General features: G+C 52.4%; 1 protein-coding gene across 1 annotated transcript in view; it reads right to left on the reverse strand.

Annotated features, from left to right (window-relative positions):
- Shank2 (SH3 and multiple ankyrin repeat domains 2) overlaps nt 1–24,093 on the reverse strand; it is a 523,081-nt gene that overhangs the window by 400,042 nt on the left and 98,946 nt on the right. Inside the window, exons 6-8 of the mRNA XM_029557122.1 lie at nt 18,693–18,801; nt 7,949–8,100; nt 7,436–7,603 (exon numbers count right to left, since the gene is read on the reverse strand). Coding sequence (XP_029412982.1) covers nt 7,436–7,603; nt 7,949–8,100; nt 18,693–18,801 — 429 coding nt within the window. The remainder of the gene's footprint in view (nt 1–7,435; nt 7,604–7,948; nt 8,101–18,692; nt 18,802–24,093) is intronic.

Genomic DNA, 24,093 nt, shown 5'->3' on the forward strand with positions numbered 1-24,093 from the left:
CTATAAACTGTGTTCTTTCCTCCAAGCACTGCACTGCCACCTGCTGGGCACTTGAGGTAAATCTCCACACTGACACCACAATGGCTCAACCCTGCGGTTGAGCAGAGCCTGACACACTGACCTGCATAGGACAGAGCTCACCATGTTGCAGAGAGGCAGCAAGCATGGTGCCGGGACTGAACCCAGGGCCTCGAGCATGCTAGGCAAGCACTTTACCACTGAGCTACATCTTCAGCCCTAACAACAGAACCTTAAGTCCAAAGCTCACTCCCACATTCCTCCCACAGAGTGCGCTGGATTCAACCAATGTACTGCAAATGACAGGACACAGGGGTCCATGATGTCCACCTTGACATGGTCGGCAGAGACAGCTCTGTCCAAGCACACACTGACAACCCCAGCTGGGCTGGAGTCCCAGGTGGCTCCATGGCTCTACATCCTGAGCCCTTCCTGCCAAACAATGTCGGAATGGAGGTGGCCCGACATGCAGAGGAGTCAGGGAGCACCTGGTTGGTGGGGTGGGGGCTCTGGTGCGAACCAGAGAGCAGCCAATTCCACTTTGGAAAGTACTGGGCACTGAGGAGTGTCTCCCACATTCACCTGTAGAAGTGCTAACCTCAGGATGCCAGAGTGCCATTTCCAGAGTGAAATGGAGATGGTCTTTTAAAGAGGAGATTAGAGAATCAAGTCACTCCTGTGGACCCTAATCTAACAGGACTGGAGTCCTCATCAGAAGAGTTGGCCGAGACACACACACAGAGGGCAGTCGCATGAGGTCACACTATCAGACACAGCAGGATGGTGACCTTATGGGGAGAGAGGCATGTGCATTCAGCATTTATTGAGCTCTGACTGTATGCAGATACTATAGAAAGTGCCTCTTGGGAACTCTTTTATTTAGCTGTCTCAAGAGCTCTGAACTTTCACCCAGCTGACCTCAGAGATAGGCCACTGGGTTCAGAGGTGGGCAGAGGACCCGATCAGGCTACTTGGGAAGTGTGAAGTGATTTCCACCCCATTCTGTGGATGGTAAGAGGAGATGGCCCCCCACCAACACAGACCGACTCACAGAGGGTGGGAGTGGGCGACGCATGGTGAGGGCCAGGCAGCTGTGCCCTCCCTGGGGACCCTGCTGGGTCAGAGCCAGCATGCTGTGGGGCTGCACTGTGGATGACTGTGGGTTTTGCAAGAAAAACATGAGATGGACACTTCTGAGTCCCACCGACGTCCTTGGGCTGAGGGGACACGTTTGACCTCTTTAACATGCTTGTTTGTGGGTTTCCGTGTTTTTCAGGGATCCGATGCTGAATGTGCACTCTGGGGACTGAGGGAAAGAATTAGGGGCATTTAAACAACGGACTTTAAAGATATGAACTTGAAGGGAGAGAGACGGCTCAGCGGTTAACATTGATGGCTGCTCTTGCAGAGGACCTGGGTTGGGTTCTCAGCATTCACTTAACAGCTCACAACCGCCTGTAACTCCAGTTCCAGGGGACCTGATGTCCTCTTCTGGCTTCAACAGGCACCCCCACATAACACACACACACACACACACACACACACACACACACAGTCACAGTGACATCATTCCTTTGTGAATTTGATCTTCCTTGATATATATACATAAATAAAAATAAATAAGTTTTAAGAAAAAAGATACAAGTTTGCAGAACTGAATTCAAAGAGCTCTACCATATCAACCAGGGTCTTGGGCACCTGGCCATGCATGACCTGGATCAGAAATGGCCTGTGTTGTGAATGGGGGCTTCAAGAAAGACAGCCAAGAGGCATCTCTGAGAAACTGAGAGAGCTGGCCAACCACCTGCTATGTGTGAGCCCGTCTGGTGGCTCAGGACTCTGGCAGGATGAGGCAGCTGTCTACACACCGGGATACAACTGCCAACTGTGGTGGGACTCACAGAAGAACCAACTTTAAAAGCTGAATCCAGAAACCCCAGACTCCAGGGCTTTTCGAAGATGGCCAGAGAGCCCAACTGGGCTTATGAAAACCCCACCTGCCTTGTGTTAACCTCTGTCCCAAAACACACTGCTGTATTAAGAATGGTCTCTCAATTGAGAGATCTGCAAGCATTGGAAATGAACCCAGCTCAGGCAACTGCTCGCTCTGTGGTCCTGGCCAAGTTACTCACCCTCTCTGGGCCTGTTAACTCATCTGTCAACGGGGACAAGTGTTCCCCCGGGTTGCTTTGAGAACGTATGAAGGAGATGGGCAGTGTTTGGCTGGGTAAGCGTGAACTGTTAGGAGGGTAACTTAGGAGTTGGTCCTGTCTACTGTTCCTGCCAGGCCTGTTCAAGGTCAGTCGATCTCACCCTGTTTAACAGGCACAACAGCCCTGTAGATAAGGGACAAAGCTGGGCACAGACACTGATCAGTAGAGCAGGCTCACCTAGGCCTGTCTGAAGCCGACCGCTAGAGGGCAGTGCAAACCCCACAGCTAAGCTGAAAACCCCTACAGGATTCAGGATTCTAGGATCAGGAGCTGGTACCCCAGGGGGGCACCAGGGGCCAGGACCCAAGGGGCCGAGGTACTGAGGTGTCCAGGTGGCACCGAGGCAGCTGCGCCGTGAATCCAGGCTTGGAAATCATGGCTGAGCACCAGCCTGCCACCACAGACGCCCGCGGTCCAGCCACCACAGCTCTGTCCAAGGTACAGGCCACAGTGGAGTGCTTTACATGAAAAGAGCCACACCTGTGAGCTGATGTCACTGCGCAGTGAGGAGGGGCTGGTCTGGTGGAGGGAGAGGCAGGAAACAGGATGAGAAACGGGGAGGGGGCCCTGGGAGCAGCACCATCCAGAGGTATATCCAAGTTCAGGCCTGGGCTCCACACATTCTCTCCTCTGTACTGGGGTGCACTGGCATCCAGGGCCTGGATGACCTGGGGTGAATGCCTCTCCCAGAGCGATCTACCTTGCCTTTCCTACGCGCCTGCCCAGTGCTGAGCCCACGCTGCACCCTTTGCATGGAGCTTGGCATCCTGGTGACTGTCCCTGCCCTTGGCCCTCAGGACAGGAGCCAGGCAGCCAGGGACCAGTCCCTGAGCCCATGACCCTGAGATGGCTCCACACGGCCACCCTGGTCTGCTCACCATCTCGCCGGTCCCTTCTCATAAGAACCGTAGCAAAGCCCTTGCCCAGGTGGCTCTTGTCCCTGATATACGGGGAGTACCCCCCCCCCACTCCTGGGGCCCGTGTGGCTGTTAGTAACAGCACCTCCCCCCACCTCCTTCCCTCTCTTCCTCCTTTCCTTCCTGGGTCTCTTATACCCAGGCTGACTCCTGACTCACTAGGTAGCTGAGAATGACCTTCGACTTCTTTCTGATCCCCGCCTCCGCCTTCTGATTGCTGGGATTACAAGTGTGCACCACCACACCCAGTTGACCCAGTGCTAGGCTTGAGGAACTCTACCCTACCCTCCAGGGCCCCTTTTAGTTTTCTGAGACAAAGTCTCACTATATATCCCAGGCTGGTCTCAAACTCACAGCCATCCTCCTGCCTCAGCCTCTCGAGTCGGGGTGGGGGCAGGATTTAATGGTGACAGGCATCATACCTGGCTGTGACTCCCTTTTCAATGTTGTTGTTTGCTGATGTCTGGCCCTGTCACATCTCAGTAGGAAGAGAACCTACATTTTAGAATAGATGCTTGCAAGGGACTGCCCTGGTACATGGAGACACAGTGTCTCTATGGAATGACACTGAAATGGGCCCATAAAACTCCACCTGTCCAAAGGAGACCTCAGGGACCACGGCCACCACCTGGATCCATCCCTGGGGACGGGGGCACAGGCCAACACTTCCGCACGGCAGAGGCCCACATCCACCGGCCTCCTCATACCTCCCAAGTTCAGAAACACCTCAGTGAAGATGAATCATACTTGAAAAATTAAAAAAAAGAAATCCTAAGCAAAACAGCGAATACAACACCATCTGCAAGCAGCAAGAGTCTTGACATGTAACCCAGCATCACCCGGGCCAGGCGGGAAGGACCTCCCAGTCACAGCTCAGTCCTGCACCAGGTCTAGCAATCACTTTGCAGACACTGTGGGACTCAGACTCCGGAGCTCCCCACCTGGCCCCGCGGGGGGGGGTGTCCCTGGGTGGAGGTGTCACCGCTCCAATGGCCGCACTGCTTCCCCCACAATCCCCTGGTCCTGAGCCTGCTGGTGGCCTCCACTCAGCTCACATGTTTTGCAATTGAGTTCTCAAGAGCTTTGGTGTCCTGGATACCACGTCCTTCAAGGCTTAGAATGGCCTCTCTGGGCTGTCTGGGTTCTTCCAGAAACTGCCTTTCACAGCCTACACTGAGAACAGGCTCAGCTGTGACACTACCACCCAGATGACGGCCAAGGGCAGCTGCTAGAGTGTTGGGCACAGAGGCCCACGCCACGCTGTAGCCTGAAAATGATTTATTCCTCCTGGACTTCTGAAGAGCCATGGGCTGGCACAGGGCACCCTGGGAAGAAGGGTGGAGCCTAGTGTGGGAGAGATTGGAATGAAAGGATTTGGTGCCATTCTGGGAAGCAGGGAACAGGGAGCAGATGGGCCAGCCTGCCCTGGACCCCATGGGGCACTGGGGGACCTCGCAAGGATGCCGTGGACCTTTCGTGGAACTCTGTGGGGTGAGTGGCCATGTGGGGACATGAGATGAGGCAGACTGGGCAAAAGCGATCTGGAACGGTGGGCCGAGCTGCACAGAGCTGGGTGCCGGGTGTCTGGTGTTCATTTCTTTGTAAGCCTCTCCCCTCCCTCCCCGAAAAGGTGTAAACTATACCAAATTCAGATAAAGGTGTGTTCTGTGGTTTGTCTACCTGCGTCAGGAGCAAGGGACCCTAAGAGAACTTGGGTGACACACGCATTCCCTGTTCCTGGCCACCACCATATGAGCCAAGCAACCCCAGTGCATGAGGACACAGAGCACACATGCCTGCTCTGTACATGTCCTCACACATGCAGACATGTACACACATGTGCAGGTACAACTTTTTATCTGTTTGTCCCCTGTCCGGCTCCCCCATGGGCCGGGAGTTTCTGTCCATTGCTGGACAGGCCAGGAGCCCCTGGGAGCCTCTGCAGTACTCTGCAGACACAAGTCGGGAGAAAGCATGGGAGGTCAGGTCAGGAAGACACCCAAGCAGAAGGTGACGTTGATCCTGCCCAACACAGAGATGACTCAGAAGGGCCAGGCTTGAGCGCTCACCCAGCAGAGGGCCAGTCCTGTAGGCTAAGAACCCCGGTCCAAGGGAGAGGAGGCCAGGACAGAAGGAAGGAAGGAAGAGGGCGGAGGGGTAACACCCACGGAGCACACCCACCAAGAGGTGAGGGGTGGGTCATTACTGGCAGTGAGGTAAGAACCAAGGAGGCAGAGCTGGGAAGGTGCCTAGCAGGGAACAGCCCCCCGCCCCCCAAAACACCCCAGTCTCTGCAGGAACTCACGCTGCTTCTCTGTTCAGGGCTATAAAAATCAGGGTTCTCCAGAGGGACAGACCCAGAGGGGAGTGCGTGCATGTGTGTACGTAGTTGGCCCCTGTATCTGTGGGCTCTGTCGCCCATGGAATTTACCATAGATGGGAAGCCCTTGGCGCAAACATCTTTTTCTTGCCATTGTTCTCTGTGGTTGCAGACCAGCCAGAGAGAACTTACATTGCACAGGGTATCGCAAGTCCTAGATCTGAGAGGCTGAGACAGGAGAATTGCTGAGAGTTCAAGTCCAGCCTGGACGCTGGGAGTTCTGGTCTGTAGCCAGTTAGGCTACAGTGTGAGATCCCATCTCAAAGCAAAACAAAAGTTTTCATGAGATGACTGAGAACATCTAGTTCAATGTGCGCACAGTACGGGCAAATGTCATGTTCTGTTACAGAGGGGCTAGGGACCTGGATCTGGGTACCAATTGGGGGTAGGACCTGGAACGTGGCCCCTGAGGAATAATTCCTAGCAGAATGGGGAGAGTGTGTGCTCCCCAGAGAAGCTGGAGGCCTAGGAAGGGGCCAATACCACAGCTGGATCCTGAGCATCTGGGCAGAGCTCCTTCCTTGGGTCCTCAGGGTGCCTGGACAGGCCCGACCTCCTGTGGAGGGTCACCTCTCTCCTTACAGTCTCCTGATGGAACTCTTACCCCTTCTTACAGACCACCTTTGCAGCAGCACCTGGACTAGTTCTGGTACTGTAGCCCTGCAAGGTGTCACCTAAACGACCACTACAGATTCATCACAGGGTGGAAGACTTGTCTCACAGAGTAGTCATGGACCCCACACTGGGGATGTGAACAGGCTGGTCATTACTTGCTGCTCTGAGGTCCCCACTGGTGTAGGCTTGGGATCCCAAGAACTGTGTTATAAGCTCCCTGCTCACACCACACAGATGTGGGGCCTTCTCCAGGCTGTGGGGTACCAAAATCTATAACTGACCTCACAAGGGGCAGGCTACGTGAGGGTATAGCATGCTAGCCCCACTTCCCTCTGCACGGGATGCATTCCTTGGCCCCAGACTGAGGAGGGTGGGTGTGATGCCATCCTCCCTCCAGGAGGGGCAGGTGTGGGAAGTGACACCAGCTTTGGGAGATGCATAGACAGACTGGGAACTATGACTGACAGCTGCCGTGTCCAGACTTAGCAAGAGACCATTTCAAACACTCTCCCCTGACTCCCCTGCCTGCCCAGACTCCTTCACCTAGACCAAAGGCCCTGACTTCCAGGCTCTGACCTCCAGCTCCAGAGGGCTCAGCATTCCTTCCAATAGCCCTTGGGACCCGGCCCTGCTTCCCGGGTGCCCCCAGCCAGCTCACTGCTCCCAAGAGCACAGGACCTTTTCTGCCCTGCAGTCCAGGGCTGGTAATGGTTCCCACCACTGCTTGTCTGTGAGCCTCAGCCTTGAAACTGGACTGTTCTTTCCTGCACCTGACCTTGGGCACCAAGTAGATTTTGTTCTTGTCAATGTCATAGATGACTCACCTCCTGACCCTGTGGTTACAGAGTCCCAGGGTGACACACCTCCAACCCCATGGTTACAGGGTCACTGGGTGACACGCCTCCCAACTCTACAGTTACAAGGTCTGAAAACCTTGTACCTGCAAGGAAATCAGGCATCACCCTGGGCCACCTGTACCTTCTCTGCCAGGTCCCCAGGATGGCAGCGCCTGGAGCGCCCACAGCGCATTGGGAGGGCTTCTCACCACTACCCCCACCCCACTCTAGGGGGCTGTTGCTGTAGACACACGGGGGCCTCACTTGGCGACCCAGTTTCTCCTGTGAAGTCAGATATGGCCATCTCTAGATAAAATGTCAGCGTGGAAATGCTGGTAATCAATCAATCAAACCTTTTAGGAACTTGGGGCCTGACTACGACTGCTCTACAGTCTGGCCCGGGTGTCACTGGGTCGGGGGTCGGTGTGGGACATGAAGGCACAGACTTGGGCATACCTGGTGGATCTCATGCCAACCGTTTTCATCCTTACAGCACACGGTCGCATGTTCGTGCAGAAGGAGCTCACAGCAGTAAGGGTCGCCCCCGACGATGGCTGTGTGATATAACGGTGTGAGGCCGTAGCTGTCCTTGTAATCAGGGGAGGCACCAAGCTCTAGAAGGGTCTAGGAGGAAAATCCAAAGCCGTCACTGATTTCAAGATGCCTCTTAAATGGAATGAAGGGAAGATGTGTGTGGTCCACTCTCCCACAAGCCAGTCTGAGCCACAGCTGACCGCCTGATGCTTCTCCCACCCACAGAACCGAGGAGTCCTGACTGCTGACTGCTGGCTTGAGGTGGCAGGTGGTACTTTGAGATGCAGGACCAGCCTGCTCCCAGAAGAGGGTGTAGTCAGAACTGCAGCTCCTAGACAGAGCTTCCCCGGGCCTGGAACCCTGTGTCCCAGCAGACTCTGTGGCCACAATGGAGGCAGGAAGGTGTCCCTTACCCAAGGCAGGCTTCGGGCATACCTTCAGGGCAACCTGGTTCCTTGCCCTGGCGGCCTTGTGAAGGGCAGTCATCCCGTCCCTGGCACGGAAGTCCAGATGTGCACCGCCATTTCTGAGCACTTTGATGATCTCCATGGAGTCATGCAGCTGGGCGGCCAGGGTCAGGGGCGTCTCTGAGGGGACCAAACACACAGGCTTTAGAAACAACACTGTTCACTCAGCCTCATCATACTGCCTGACACTGAACTTACAGAATGAACCCCTGCAGCAGTCCACACAGTCAGGGTGGCTCAGGCAGCCATGACAACAGAGATGCGGGGTCACGTGCAAATTCAAACATCAGTAGCACGGTTTCTACAGTGTGGGTCTTGATGCCATGAGGCCTGGGGGTCCCCGCTCCCCTCTCCTCTCAGAGGGCAGAGTCCTGAGTCCTGTGGCTCCATCTTAAGTGTTCCTCAAAGGAGCAATGGACTAGGGCTCTAATTAGACATTCAAAAGGCAGGCACCCTTTCGCCTTCAGCTTCGTGATGGGCACAGATACCTTTGTGGCTATCAGGAACTGGGTAATGGGAGAGGGGTCCAGGCACAGGCAAGAGCTGGAGTCCCCTGGGAGCCACATCCAGGTGACCAGCGAGCCCATCACGTCACTCAACGTCTAGTGCAGGGTGACACAAGAAGTGGGGCAGAGGGAGGGAGGGGTCTGCCTTTGTGGGGACAAGGGACAAGAAAGGTCCCTATTCCCAAGATGATTCTAGACCTGTGGACGGCTGGCTGTAGCTGAGGATGTCAGCGCTGGTTACCATGTGCCTTCCCTCCCCTCCCCCAGGCTGAGCAGGGTGCTTACTGTGGTCCATCTGGGTGGTGCTGACATTAAAGTGGGGCACAGAGCACCACACAGGTCACTGTGATCCAGGGGAGAGTCACTGTCTCAGGCCGGGGACACAGCTCAGAGGGCAAAGCGCTTGCTGCACAAGCATAAGGATCTGGGTTCACATCCCAACACCCATGTAAAAGCTGGGTTCAGCGATGCATGTCTAGAACCCCAGTGGAGACCGGTGGAGCCTGGCAGCTGATTGGCCAGCCAGTCCAACCAAAACAGTTAATTCCAGGTTAAGCAAGAAACCCTGTCTAAAAAAATAATGTGGGACATGACGGAGACAGCTTTGGTCCCAACATGTGGATATATGGTGCATTCACACATGTGGGTACACACACACACACACACACACACACACACACACACACACACATATTAACAGAGTCACAGTCTCCAAGCATGATTTGGGAAGGAATAGTTAGTCCCCAAGGTGACCAACACCTCCATGAACCCATATTGTGTATTTTTTATTTTATGTGTATGAGTGTACTGTCTGCATGTATGTAAGTGCACCCGTGTCATACAGTGCTTACGGAGGTCAGAAGACAGTGCTGGATCCCCTGGAACTGGAGTTACAGATGGTGGTTAGCTGCCATGTGGGTGCTGGGAATCGAACCCCGGTGCCAGTGCTCTTACCCCTGAGCCATCTCTCCAGTCCCAAATTTTTTAAATGTATATTTATTTCATCAAGTGTAAGAGCCTGTGGAGGCCAGAAGAGGGCATCAGATCCCCTAGAACTGAGTAACAGGAGGTTGTGACCCTCCAAATGGGTGCTGGGAGCCGAACCCAGGTTCTCTACAAGAGCAGCAAGTGCTCTTGATTGCTGAGCCATCTTTCTATGCCACCCCAATTTTTAAAAGATTTTGTTTACATTTATTTTATGTATATAAGTGTTTTGCCTGCATATATATAAGTGCACCACATGCATGCCTGGTGCCCATGGAGACCAGAAGAGAGGCTGTTGAGGATGGGTTTTAGTTGTTTTGTGGGTGGTGGAAGCCAAACCGGGGTCTTCTACAGAAACAGCAAGTACCCTTCACCCTGTCCCTGCCCCCAGATTGTTTTTAAACCACACATTCACTCCTGCACAAGGTGCCCTGTTCCTGTGGGTTCCTCCACATCCTGGTTCTTTGTGGAGAGCCCCAGGCATCACCCACAGGGACATCCTGGGGATGTCCACTGTCCCTCTCCTGATGGCCAGGCATGCTTTCCTTTCTAGTCTGCTTTTCCAATGCTGTGATACAACACTGACCAAAAGCAACTCGGGGGCGGAAAGGCTTTATCTGGCTCTATGTCACAGTCCATCACGGAGGGAAGTCAGGGCAGGAACGAAGTGGGAACCTGGGCAGAAACCATGGCGGAATGCTGCTGACTGGCTCATCCCCTAGTTCTGCTCAGCTTTGTTATACAGCCCGGAATCCCGTGTCCTAGTTTGCTTCTCTGTCGCTAGGCTAAAACGCTGACCAAAACCAACTTGGAGAGAAAAGGGTTTATTTTCTCTTACATCTCCCAGGTCACAGTCCATCACTGAGGGAAGCCAGAGCAGTAGCTCAAGGTAGAAACCTGGAGGCAGGAACTGAAGCAGAGACCACGGAGGAGCGCTGCTTACCAGCTTGCAGCCCCTGGCTTGCTCAGCTTCTTTCTTATAAAGCCCAGAATCACCTGCATAAGAATGGCACCACCCACAGTAGGCTGAGCCCTCCCACATCAATCAGCAATCAAGAAAATGCCACAGAGACTTGGACACAGGTCAGTCTGATCAAGGCGATTCACCAACTGAGGCTCAGATAACTGTGCTGTGTAAAGCTGATAGCTAAAGCCAACTTAGTTGATGTCCAGTCTCTTCACTACACCTGACATCCCATGTCTCCCTGTCAGTCTCTGCTGGGCACCCAGGGGAGGGCCTCTGAGGTAAAGCTTTAAAGGAAGCCAAGAATTTCCTGGGACAACTGAGACTTCAGTGCTGAGGGGAATCAACACGGAGCAAGGAGATCTGGTGAGCATATCTCAAAGATGGGTCCTTCCCAGGAGTGGACCTGATGGGGAGCTGCTTTGAGTTCAGAGACTGCAGTGTCAGCCAGGTCCTCAGCTGTGAGCTCAACCAACCACAGTGTCCTGGAATGCCTGTCCTCTCCTGATGTCTGCCATCACTGTCTTCATCAGAGCAGCTGTGGCCACCACGGCAGACCCTCTAGGCCTAGTCATTGAATGGGGTAGGGAGGGTCCTCAGACCCACACCAGAGATTTGGCTGCACTCTCCTGCCCTACCCACCCAGCTGTACGTGATCCTGCTCCAGCTGCACATGGTCTTGGTAGGTGCTAGAGTGTATAACTGTGGAAGGTTGATGAAGGGGGACCCTAACTATGCAGCTAAGGGATGGTCATCATCCATGCTGGGTGAGACTTTTCAGTGATACGGCTATTGGGGGGGGTCACCCAGGCACTTGTGACCCCTCACCGTGCTCCCGTGAGTCACCCCTCACTATCCTCCTGTGAATGAATCCTTTCTGTGCCCCCATAAGTTAAGCCTGAGAAACTCATTGGTTCGCGAAGCTGGTCTTGATGGAACTGTCTTTGTTCTGTCACTGATGCTCTGGTCTGGGTGAACAGAAATTTGTTCACATCTCCCCAGAAAAAGTTAATGCAACACAGAGATCGAAAGTAATAACAATAAAATATAAACAAGAATAACGATAAAATATAACAAGAAATAAACTATAAGAGTGGTTTTCTTGGTATCTAGGTATCAGATTTATAAGCAATCTAGAGATGGTCTAGTCTACCAGCGTTCAGTGCAAAGTCACAGCTTACAGAAGGGACTTGGGTGTCCCTGGAGCTCAGTACCTGGGGGATCCTAGAACCTGTCAGTTTTAGATATTGACTGACAAGTGCTCAAAGTAAAACCCGAAAGTCTACCTGATAAGGAAGACTGAGTAACCAGTAAATGGCGGGGGGTGGAGACAACTTCACAGATATGTTCTCAATAACCTGTGACTCCGCCGCCTTCAGGAGGTGGGACATGACTCCCCACTCCTTAACAGTGGGCTGTGCCAACCACGTTCTTTCCAAAGGGCACTGTGAGGAATGGGCTTAAGCAGGTGACTCATGGCGAAGAGAGGCCGCACACAGGACTAAGCCTGGAGCTCAAGGCCAACATCAAGGGGTCAGTCAGGCTGACAGCATGAGTCTTCCATACAACATGAGGATGCTAAGCCCAAACTTCTAAAATGAAAAAAAGATTTGTTTCTTTTGTTGTTGCTTTGGGTCTCCCCGTAGCCCCAGCTGGCCTGGAACCAGGCTGGCCTCGATCTCACAGAGATCCACCTGCCTCTGCCTTCCAAGTGCTGGGACTAAAGGCGTGTGCCACCACTCCCAGCTTTTAGAATGAAAATTTTATTTTAAAGAATGCAGGCTCTTACCTAGGGTGAGAGAGTTAATGTAAAATCACTGCTTCTATTCATGGACTGGAACAAAGTATTTCCAAAAAGAAGGAGAGAAGAATGTACACAGTACTTTTATCCAAAATGTAATAAACTATCCCCCAAATTTGGCAAGACATCTAAACACAAACTTCACTAAAGAGAGCTGATGGGGCACTGGAGAGATGGCTCCGCAGCTAAAAGTACCAGCTGCTCTTGTAGAGGACCTGGGTTTGGTTCCCAGAACCTACGTATGTAACAACTAACAGCTGTCTGTGACTTCAGTTCCAGGGGATCCGATGCCCTCTTCTGATCTCCGTGGATGCTGCACAACACGGGTGCACTTACATACATGCAGGTAATACACTCATGCATATTACAGGTTAAACATAAAAAGAATAGGCCAGGCATGGTGGCATACACCTAATCCCAGCACTTAGGAGGCAGAGGCAGACGGAACTCTGAGTTTAAGGCCGGCTGGGGCTGTAGGGAGACCCTGTCTCAAAAAGACAAAAATAAATAAATAAAAAGAATAAATAAAATATTTTTTAAAAAAAGAAAAAAAGTATAGTTAATGTTTAGCAACAGTTGAAAGGTGCTGTGCACCACAGGTCCCGAGAGATGTGCATGCGCACGGCACGGGGACACTGCAAGACTCAGAATCTTTCGAATCCAAAGCACTGATCCATGGAACCCCAGGAAGGGCAGGCAGTGATGGCCTGTCCATGGGGGTTGTGAGACACTGTATAATCACCTTCAGGGATAGCGTGGTAGTTTCTTGAAAAAACAAAACATAGTCTAGCCAACCACACTAGTGCCCTATGTGCTTCCAGAAATGAGCTGAAATGTATGTCCAAGCTGGGGGTGGTGCATACCTGTTTCCCAGCACTCGGGAGGCTGACACAGGAGGACTGCTTTGAGTTTGAGGCCAGCCTGGGCAATTGAGACTTTGTCTCAAAAACAAAACAAAACAAAACAAAACACCAACCAAGGAAAGGAAAATGTATGCCCACACAGAAATCTGAACGCAAACATGTATTAATTGTGTAGGATCCTCTCCCCTTTGGTAGGAGACAGAATTGTGGTACGTGCAGCAATGGGGTGTTACTCAGTGCTACAACGAAGTGTTGGCAAGAGCTCGCCACTGAGCCCAAGGACCTGAGCTTGAGCCCCAGACCCGCTGTTAAAACGGAAAGAGAGAACGTACTCCACAACACTTTCCTCTGACCTCCATAAATGTGCACGGAACATGCTCCCAGTCGTTAATAACAATACTATATATATTTTTTTTTTTTGGTCTTTTTGAGATAGGGTCTCCCTGCAGCCGCAGCTGGCCTGGAACTCACCATGTAGATCAGGCTGGCCTTGAACTCACAAAGATCTGCCTGCCTCTGCCTCCCAAGTGCTGCGATTAAAGGCGTGCACCACCAAGCCCGGGCAACAATGCTAATTTTTAAAATGATCTGCTAAGCCAGGGACAGACATGGTGCATGTTGCTGAGTGAGCGAGGGAGGCCACTCTCAGAGACACACACTGCCTGGTTCCCACACGGGCATTATGGGAAAGGAGAACAGGAGCACCAGTGGCCAGAGTTGGGGATGGAGTGATGCTGGGGGGAGGGGGGATGTCTGGACAGTAATGGGATCTAGGGTGGTGCTCGATGGTGGGCATAGAACTTCATTCGCCTGGCAAACCTCACAGAATGTGTGACCCCAAGAGTGGCCCTAAGAGTGGCCCTAAGGTAATCCCAGGCCTCAGTTATTTTAATAAACCTATCTTGCTGGTGCCGGTTGTTAATGACAGGGAAGCTACACGGGGGCATGGGGACTCCACACACTCCTGATGGAATCTATTCATAGATTTTTGTCTTTCTGAGATGTGGTCTCAAGCATCCCAGGCTGACCTCCGCCTTCCTATGTAGCTGAGGGTGACTCTGCACACCTGAGCCTCCTGCTTCCACATCCTGAGTAATGGGATTACAAGCGTATGCCACCATATTTGGCTTGCTTGTTTTTTGAGGGGAGGGGAAGCTCTGGGGGTTAGTACCCAGGGCCTCACAGATGCTGACCAAATGCTCTGTGACTGAGCTACCTGAGCTATACCCCACCCCCAGCTGCCCAGTGTGATTCTTCTGTAAGCCTAAAACTGACTCCCTATTGACCCCCAAACCTCCGATAGACCCTGGATCCGGCCTCGCCTCCTTCCCAGGCCTCCCCTGACCCACCTTCTGTACTTGATGGTTCCTCTCCCTTCACATGCCTCTTGTGTGACACCCACGCTCCCTCCGGAACTCAGGAGCATAAATAAGGCGGATCTCAGAATAATTGGATATTGTATTTGAGTTCTTATTGTTAAGTTTGAGTTCTTGCTTAACAACAAGTCTCTTTTTTTATTAGAACTGTACCCAACAAACCAAATGTGCCCAACATATTCATGGGCTGCGGAGGGAGTTATTTACTGGGCTGTCTGCAGACCGCCTTCATTTGTACTGGGTAATTTGCGTACCTCTCGCCCAGAACCCCACTCCCTCAATTCTCCCAGGGAATCGATCACGCATCATGATTCATTGTGTGACAGCTAGACACGGACTCTCAATCATCAAATAAGCCCTCTCCAAATCACAGAGCTCCACACAGAATCCAAGTGTCCACATACCTAATTAGGCCGTGTGGGACAGGGCTCCCCAGACGTGTGGGTGGGAGCAGAGCCTCTCAAAAATTATAAGAAACTCACCTCGAGGTTGCGCCCACTGCTGTGGGCAGCTGGGAGCATCGAAGGCCCAAACCCCATGACTTAGTAATGGGATCCTATGGGAGAGGCCCAGATGTTCACAGGGGCTCTGCAAGATCAGGCAGGTAGATGTACTATTGTTCAGAAAGCCTTCTGAAGTGTCACAACACACTTCCAGATTTGTTAGCCAGCCTTCTTTTCTCTCACCTAAGCGTGCCTCAAATTCAGAAACCCACAGTACTGGACTAAGTTCCCCTGGAGCTGTCAGTGTGGCAGCCCTTCCAAGGGCTTGGAACTGCCATCTGTCTGACCTCAGAGGTCCTACCTGGCAGAGAGGAGTCAGAGGAGGGCTCCACCCCGAGATGAGCCTTCAGCTTTCCAGACCTCACATTGTTTCTTAATGAAATTTACATCTGCAACTGCTGCTGCCAAGGGACTGTACGGATGTAATGAAGTGAGCTGCTTCGAAACTAACGGCTATAGAAAAGAGTGTGTTTAATCTTATGTGTATGAGTGGGTTTCCAACATGTATGTAAGTACACCATGAGCATGCAGTGCCCGTGGAGGCCAGACCTGGATCCCCCGGAACTTGGGTTATGGACGGTTGTGAGCCACCATGTAGGTGCTGGGAACCGAACCGAGGACTTCTGAAAGAACAGCACTGAGCCATCTCTCTGGCCTCAGGCTGTAAGGGCTTAAGTGGCAAGTCATATTCCACTAGGATTAGATTCTTTCTCATGCATCACTCAATCCAGAATGACGGCTGCTCCAACTCTGCCCGCCCCCCGCACCCCCCAACCACCAGCACAGCTGACTCTGGGTTGCCGAGCTGAGGCCGGTATTGTTGGAGTTTCAGAAGAAAGCTGACTTTGACTGTGCACAAGGCACAAAGGTGTCAGGTATGCAGCCGTGTTCTGCTGTGCAGGGAGTGGCTCTGAAAGTCACCAAACCCAGCTTGGGGGTTCTGAAAGATCGAGAGGGACAGGCAACGTTTGTCAGAGCCAGACGAGGCAAGCACCCGACCCCTCTGGAATCCAAGCACAGGAGAGGCCTGGGAAGATGTCTCAGTTGGTAAAGTGCTTGCTATGCAAGCATGAGGATCTCCACTCAGATTCCCCAAATCTACAGAAAAAGTCAGGCATGGGGGCGGGGAGGGGGGACGTTGTGGTGCACGCCTTTAATCCCAGCACTCGGGAGGCAGAGGCAGGCAGATCTCTGTGAGATTGAGGCCAGCCTGGTCTACATAATGAGTTCCAGGCCAGCTGGGGTTACAGGGAGACCCTGTCTCAAAAATTAAATTAAGTTAAATTAAATTTTAAAAAGCCAGGCGTGGTGACATATATTTGTGATTCCAGTGCAGGGGACACAGAGATAGGTGGATCCCCAGGCCTCCCCAGTCAACCAGCCTAGCCTAACTGAAGAGTCCAAAGCTAGTGTCTCAAAGAAAGAAAAAAGGTGAGCTGCTTCCACGGAACATCACACAAGCATGTCTTCTGGCCTCCACACAAACGTGCACACACATGCACCCCCCGCCCTCCCCCCAATATTTTAAAACTATAAATAACGATTTTTATAAAGTCTAAAACCACACCAAAACAAGCCCCCAAGCCCTCCCTTAGGGATGCTGTTCATTGTTGGCTGAGGCAGGAAAGGGTCTCTGGAAGCAGGGAGGCCCACTTGCATCTATGGCGTGCACCCTCCACCCACAGTCCTCTTGGTCCTGCCTTTTCTGATGACCCTCAAACAGCTGTCCTTGACCATGCACATTCGCTGTGCTGGGGTCCACGCAGCAGATCCAGATTCTGACTATAGCCATGAATATACACTGTCCCTCAGCACCCATGGGGGACGCAGTCCAGGGCCCCGGGACACCTAAGGACACGCAAACCCTGACTTTTAACCATCTCTAGACCAGCCTGAGAGCGTCAGCTACAGTGAAATACTCTGCAGCTTTTAAATGTTTCATAAGGTGGGACAAAAGCCTGTGCATGTTCCGTGTTCAGGACAGACACCGGCTTTTTCTGAGTATTTGAATCAGGGGCTATGAGACCTGAAGGTACAGGACCAACTGTGTTCCAAGAACATAATCATAACCACTAATAATAATCACTCGCAGCTCCCTGTTCCAGGGTTCAGGGTCCCGTGCTCAATGTGGGGAGGGGGCTAAGCACCGCCTCCTCCGAGTCACTCTAATTATCCACTCTGTACCCATCATTACCGCAGCTTCTGCTCTAACTCCTGGCGGGGCAAAGCACAGCTGCCACAGCCCGGCTCTGCTTCGGAAGTGACTGCGTGCCACTTCTGGGGGCCAAGCTGGGGACCACAGCAAGACTAGAGGGGCACATACTGCCAGGCCCAATCTCTCACAGAATCCTCTAGAAACAGCCACTGTGAATCCAGAACAGAGAATGGGATCTGAGCTCATCATGACAGAGCTCAACCTTAGGAAAGAATGCAAGTCAGGGACCCCCAAGACACCCCAGATGTGATGAAGGTAACCTGTGAGAGCCCGAAGCCTCAAGGTCACACTTGGGAATCCACAGGTCCCCAGACTTTCTGGGTGATGGGGATGGAACCCAGGGCTTTCCTGAGCGCTATCACTGAGCTACATCTCCAGTTCAGTTCTTGTATTTGTTTAAAAGATGGAGTCTTGCTATGCAGCCCAGACTGGCACTGAACTTTCACTCCTCCTGCCTCCGCCTCCTGAGTGCCAGGAGGAGAGGGGAGAGGGGAGACGGCGGGGGTGGGGAGGAAGGGAGGGAGGTGAGAAGAGAGGAGAGGGGAGAGGGGGAGAGAGGAAGGAGAGAGGAGAGCAGACAGGGAGGGAGGGAGGGAGGAAGGAGAAAAGAGAGAGAGGAAGGAGGGAAGGAGGGAGGAGAGAGAAGAAAGGAGAGAGGGAGGGAGGGAGAACCCTACTGGCAAGTTTAAACATCTTCTGGCCCAGGATCATGTACCAGACCAAATGGATCCAAGATTCAGAGGCAATCTCCCCATCTATCCAAGAGCCTCCCAACAACTGCCTAGCCCCCTCAGCTGTTCCCATGGACAGAGTGCTCATCCAGGTAGCTGTGCTCCACCCAGTAAAACCAGGAGGAACTAGACAACATGGGGAGGGCACTTTGGGTTCTCCTCACTGGGGGTGCCACTGGTATCTAGTGGGTAGAAGCCACAGGTACTGCTGAGCATCCCACAATGTCCAGGACCCCCACAGCAAAGAACAATCAGATTGAGTGGGGTTGAGACACCTGGCTCCCCTCAGGCAGCCTCCAGAGCCTGTGCCAAGGTTTCGCCCAAGATTTCACACCTAAGGAATTCAGCGTCGGGCAGGGGGCGCAAGACATATGTGCATCTGCCTGTGTGAAGGAAGCATTCCCCAGACAGAGGGAGAGACCCTCACACACTGCAGCATTGGTGAACACAGCCCTGCCAGCATGGGGGCTCTGCTGGGGGCCCAGAGCCAGCAGGCAACAGCCCCACACGCACATGGCATGCTCTCACTCTTCCTCAACACTCACACACTGAACACCTACTACGTGCATGCACTGAGTTGGAGGCTCGGAGAGCACAGGGTACAACACAGGCCTGAAGACTGGAAGTGACAGGAACAAGGAGCTAATTCAGAGCCCAAGTCAAACCCAGGACAACATGAGCACCATGTGATTCATGTATAACCTGGACCCCCAGACGGCTGCACACTTCATTAGAGTCCAGTGAAAGCCTTTGTCCGGCAGCCACCAACCTCCAGTCTCCAGATCATGGAAATTGGGATCCAGGCCTCGGTCCAGCAACTTGACCAGTTTCTCCACCGAGCGATGCTGAGTGTGGTCCATGAATTTCTTCAGATTGGTCTGGAAGGAAGAAGCGTAAAGTGGACATGTCTTTGTAAGAAAAGTCTTTCCAGAGACTGGGGATGTAGCTCAGCTGAGAGAGCTGAGCATGCATGAGACTCAGGGTTCGATCCCCAGTGCTGTATAAACTGGGTGTGGTGGTGCATGTCTGAATTCCTAGCACTTAGGGAGGTGGAGGCAGGAGGATCAGGAGTTTAAGGTCATTCTCAGATGCAGGGTGAGTTCAAGGCCAGTCTGTGCTACATGAGACCGTCTCAAAAAAGAAAAGAAACACAAAATTGTTATAAGCGAGAGAAGGGTACCCACTAGGAGGTATTGGCCCCTCTGTGTAGGGCACTGCTGACCCTAGGGCTCACATGGGGCCAAGCTCTGGATGGATGTCTCCGGAACCCCAGCCTCTCACCTCCTCTGTGCCACAGTCTTACACAATACAGTGTAATCCCAGGATAACGGCACTGGAGGGGCTCTGGGTCATGAGGGTAGAGGCCTGTTGAGTGTATTCATAGCCTTCTAGAAGAAGCTCTGGAGAGCCCCTACCACCACTGAGAGCCATGACATGGGCCAGACACTCAATCTTCTGGTAGCATGACCTCAGACACCCAAAGTGTCCGGAGCTGCAAGAACGCAAGTCTGTGATTTTAAGTTGAAATAGCCATAGGACCCAACACCACGTTACTGAGAGCAGTAGGTGCTCCCACATGGAGAGAAGGACAGGTCACCTAGAGTTCCTGGAACACACCAAGACGTCCCACCATCTCTGCTTCCTGTTTCCCTTTGGAGATGTGGGCTCTCAGCTCTCTGCTCAGCTGCCTCCTGCCGCCACGCCTCCCCTGCCATTCTGGACTCTCCCTCTGGAACCGTAAGCCAAAATAAACCCTTTCTTCTGTAAGTTGCCTTGTCCATGGCATTTATCACAGCAACAGCAAAGTAAATAATGCAGAAGTTGGTTCCGGAGAGTCAGCTGTTGGCTGTGAAGAACCTGACCATCTTGTTACTGCTTTTGAGGAATGTGGAGGACTTTAGAAGTCTGGACTAGAAAAGCAGTTCAATGCTGTAAGCAGAGATGGACAGATGGTTCTAATAGAGGGGTCTGCTCAGGAGGTTTCAGAGGGAGAAGGAAGCAAGGACTCAAACAGAAACTGGATTAGAGGCCATTCCTGTGATATGTTGGCAAAGAATCTGGCTGCCTTCTGCCCTTGTCCTAAGAACTTTCCTAAGGCAAAACTAAAACGCGATGGACTCATTTCTTTGAAGGAGAAAATTTTAAAACAGCTTAATGTTGAATCTGTGGCTTGGTTGTGACTGGTAAAGCAAGTGGGGCAAAAATTAATACAAAACGTACAGGTTGGAGGGGGAAAGAGCTTTGGAAGGTTAATGTTCCAGCCGAAGCGCGCTGGAAAAGAGGTTGTAATGGTTAAGGAGATTGGCACCATTAAGGAGAGGCCTTGGGTTCTACACTGGGATGGTGGGAAGGGTGCCCTCAGGGCAAGAGCCCACCCAGCTAAGCTTCCAACATGTGAGAGAAAGCCAAGGGGTTTTCTGCTCCTAGGAAACCATAGCCTACAAAATCTGCGGCAAAGTGACTCAAGGGAGCGAGGGTTCTCGCCAAGCTGGCAGTGGAACTTGGCAGTGTTGTTCATGTGCTATGACCTTTGAAGGCATGAAAGACGCAAGAGTAAGAGGGCCATGGATTCTTCCTCTGAGGTTTCAGAGAACCAACAAGCCCACGCAACGCATAGCGGGGAAGTTCCTGTGTGAGAGGCAAAGCTGTGGAGATGCCAGAGTCATGAGACATCTTCCAGGGACCCTGCATGCAAGGAGTGGAACTGACCCGAGAGAGAGACGCCTGCTGTGGGTAGCAAAGCTGGAGGGGCAAAGCCATCTAAGCCTTGGGAACTAAAGCCCCAGACACTGGGCATGGAGCCACAGAATTTGATGTTTGCCCTGCTGGTTTGGGGTCTTGTTTTAGTCTGGTAGTCCTCACTATGTCCCCATTCCTCCCTTTTGGAATAGGAATGTATACTGTGTGCCAGTGTATGTTAGAAGTATGTAATTTGTCTTTTTTAGTTTAGAGGAGGTTACAGTTACAGAGAATAATGGGTTTCAGAAGAGACTTTGGACTTTTGAACAGTGTCGAGACTGTTAAAGGCTATGGGGACTTTTTAACTGGACTAAATGCAGTTTTCATTACGATACGTCCATGAGCCTACAAGGGCCTGGGGGTGGAATGTGGTAGTTTGAATGAGAAATGTCCCCCATAAGCTCAAATGGTTGAACACTCAGTCCCCAGTTGGTGGTGGTGTTTGTGGAGTTTACAAGGTGCAGCCTCCCTGGAGGAAGTGTGTGGCTGAGGGAAAGTTTTGAGAGTCCATAACCTTATCCCACTTCCTGTTCCTTCCCTGGCTCCTGTCTGCCCTTGGAGATGGGAGTTCTCAGCTGATGGTGTTGCCGCCTGCCGTCAGGGGTTAAGCACGAGTAAGTCTTTCTTTTGTAAGTTGCTTTGATCGTACTGTTGCATCAGAGCGACAGGAAAGTCACTAACACCGAAGTTGGTCTCATCTCGGAGGTGGCTGTTGGGGGAGGACGTAGGTCCAATGGGGTGCAATGGTCCTCCCGAGGAATCCCCTTCCCACGAATCCCAGGGACACCAGGGCAGAGACAGTGAAACCTGCCATTAGGGACACCAAGTCCAGGGTGAAGAGGACATTCATTCCTTAGATCATACAGATTGGTCACTGAGCCCCAGCCTTCCCCAAGCCTGACTGCCTCTTCTGTTAGAAGAGATGGCTTCCCCCTCAGAGAGATGGTTTTCCCCTCAGGGAGACGGCTTCCCCTCAGCAGAGACAAGCTTCCCCCTCAGCAGGCAGCCAGGCTACAGGACCAGGATGAGTCTGGCATGGCTCACAGGCTTTGCCCTCATCCTGCTTTGTGGAGTTACTAAAACATAGGCCAGGCGACACCTGTGATTTTTCAGCCCATGATGCTCCTGGGCCTTCTAGGCACCTGCCACGGCCTGGATTTCCATCCAAACATCATCTTACATGACAGGATTTGAACACATGCCCTAAAACACAGGGAACGTGGCGTGTCACTTAAAATCCTGGCTCTCTACTTATGGATGTTTCTTTAAATTCACACATACCTTTGTATCTACACATCAAATAATAATAATCGGGTTCAACCTTGAAACTTAGGGTCAACCTTGCCCAGGTGAATTCCAGTGCTGAGGTGGAAAATACAGGAAGAGCCTAGAACATTCTAGGCCAGAAAGTGGCTGGGGTGTCAAGGGCAGCAGGGACCTGCCAAAGGGTCAGGGGGCCAAGTGATAGGGGGCTGTTGGCCACCTCTGGATAACTTAGGCACAAGAATTAAAACCGGGTATTGGTCAGGAAGGCCCCAGAGGTCCCCAAATAATGCAGGATCTTGTCATTTTCTTGGTTGTACACCCAAACTGGATAATAAGATCCTATTGCCGAAGGGCCCGCACACCCTTGGTTGGCTGATACACAGAAATCAAGCTGGAACTGAGCAGAAAGTCTCCTCCATGGTGGTTGGTTTTCACAGTGCTCTAAGGAGCCATGCAGGCTGCTGAGGGAGAGAAAGGCATCAGTGGTCTTGCCCAGCTGTGACCCCTGTGAAAGATACCAGCCTGCCAGGCAAGATGTGTCCACTTGTGCAGTCGTGGCATGGCAGCTATGGGGTTAACCAACCACTCTCTGCTTGGACCTGAGGCCTGCTCTACAAGAGGGAACCCAAGCCTGATACTGTAAAGCAGTAAAAAACCCCTGGCCGGGGATGTCATAGGCCCTAGAGAGGAGATGCTGCTCTTTTGTTAAATTGACCCAACATCAAACGGCCCTTTCAGCACGTGCTTATTCCTGCAGGCAAATGCTGCTCTTGGCCTTGATCAGAGAAGACACTTGTCAGTGACTGCAGACTCCTACCTGCACCAGTACTGAGAACAAGTGACAGATGACGGCTCAGGACTAAACGAAGCATGTAAACCGTCCCCGCTAAGGCTCAGGGAACACTGGAAAAAGAGCCGGAAAGAAGGTTAAGAGCCAGAAGGTAGAGAGAGGGGCAGAAAAATGTCATTTCCTGGTCAAGACGTGGCCATTGCAGCCAGGAACTCACGGCAGCTGCGTAGGCCTGCACCAGGTCTACACAAGAATGGGCCCCTCAGCAGTCAGGCATGGATGAAGGGAGGGGCCCGACCCCTCACTACTGAGCCATTTCCTACTATTAGATGCAGGGAGAGATGGTCTTCAGTCATGTACCCACTGGTGAGCCCACCAGTGCTCCCACCAGGCTCCAGTGGACAGTTCCTGTCCAACCGTCACAGACCCTGGTTAAACTAACAGATGACCCTGGTTAAACTAAAGGGTCACAAAACCAAAGTCATGAATCTGGGAAAGGGATGGGTAGGGAGGAGAGGACGTTGGTAGGGATGGGGAGAGATATGAGCAGAAGGGGAAAGTAATCAGAATGTGTTGCATACATTTGACAGTATGAAACTGTCAAACAATTAATTTAATTAATTAAAATAATCCTAGAACTTGGGAGGCGGAGGCAGGCAAATCTCTATGAGATGGAGGCCAGCCTGATCTACATAGTGAGTTCCAGGCCAGCTGAGGCTACAGGGAGACCCTGTCTCAATAAGACAAAAAAAAAGAAAAAAAAAAAAACAAAAAACCAAACAAAACACATTGAGTAGTCCGTGGGTCGTGAAAGCCCTGTGTGTGCTCGCAGCAGGAGAGCTCAGAGTGTCTCAGGGGCATCTGAGGGGTGACAGTGTCCACCGTCACCACCTCGTGTTCCCCAGGGTCCACCCACGTGCCCCAGGATCCCAACCTCTGGCTCCAAGCATCCTCTCAGCTCACACAGCCTTGAGAGTAAGCTGTCTATGGCTTTACCATCACCCCTCAGGTGCATGGCACAGGGACCCACAGGTCACTCGGTGGGCATGAAGCCCTCCAGGAAGTGCAGCCCTCTCCTCCCTCCCGCCTCTTGCACTTCCTGCCCTGGTGGTGGTCACACCAGCACTGCGTAAAGTCTGTAGACAGTGCGCAGCGTGGGGTCCCCCCCCAACCTCACCATGAGTACATCCAAATCCCGCTGTGATGGCTGCTGCCTGTCCACCTCCCTGGGGCACCCAGGAGGATGGCAAACCCCATCCCCATACCTCAGGCTAGGTCTCTGGCAGCACCACCCACCTGCATGCCCCAGCCTTCCTTCTCCCAAACAGTACCCACGGGCTGCTCCAGAGGCAGGATTAAAGCTTCTGGGGGAGCA

The sequence above is a fragment of the Nannospalax galili genome, unplaced genomic scaffold, assembly GCF_000622305.1.
Source record: "Nannospalax galili isolate Female #2095 unplaced genomic scaffold, S.galili_v1.0 scaffold1307, whole genome shotgun sequence".
Classification (NCBI taxonomy): Eukaryota; Metazoa; Chordata; class Mammalia; order Rodentia; family Spalacidae; genus Nannospalax; species Nannospalax galili.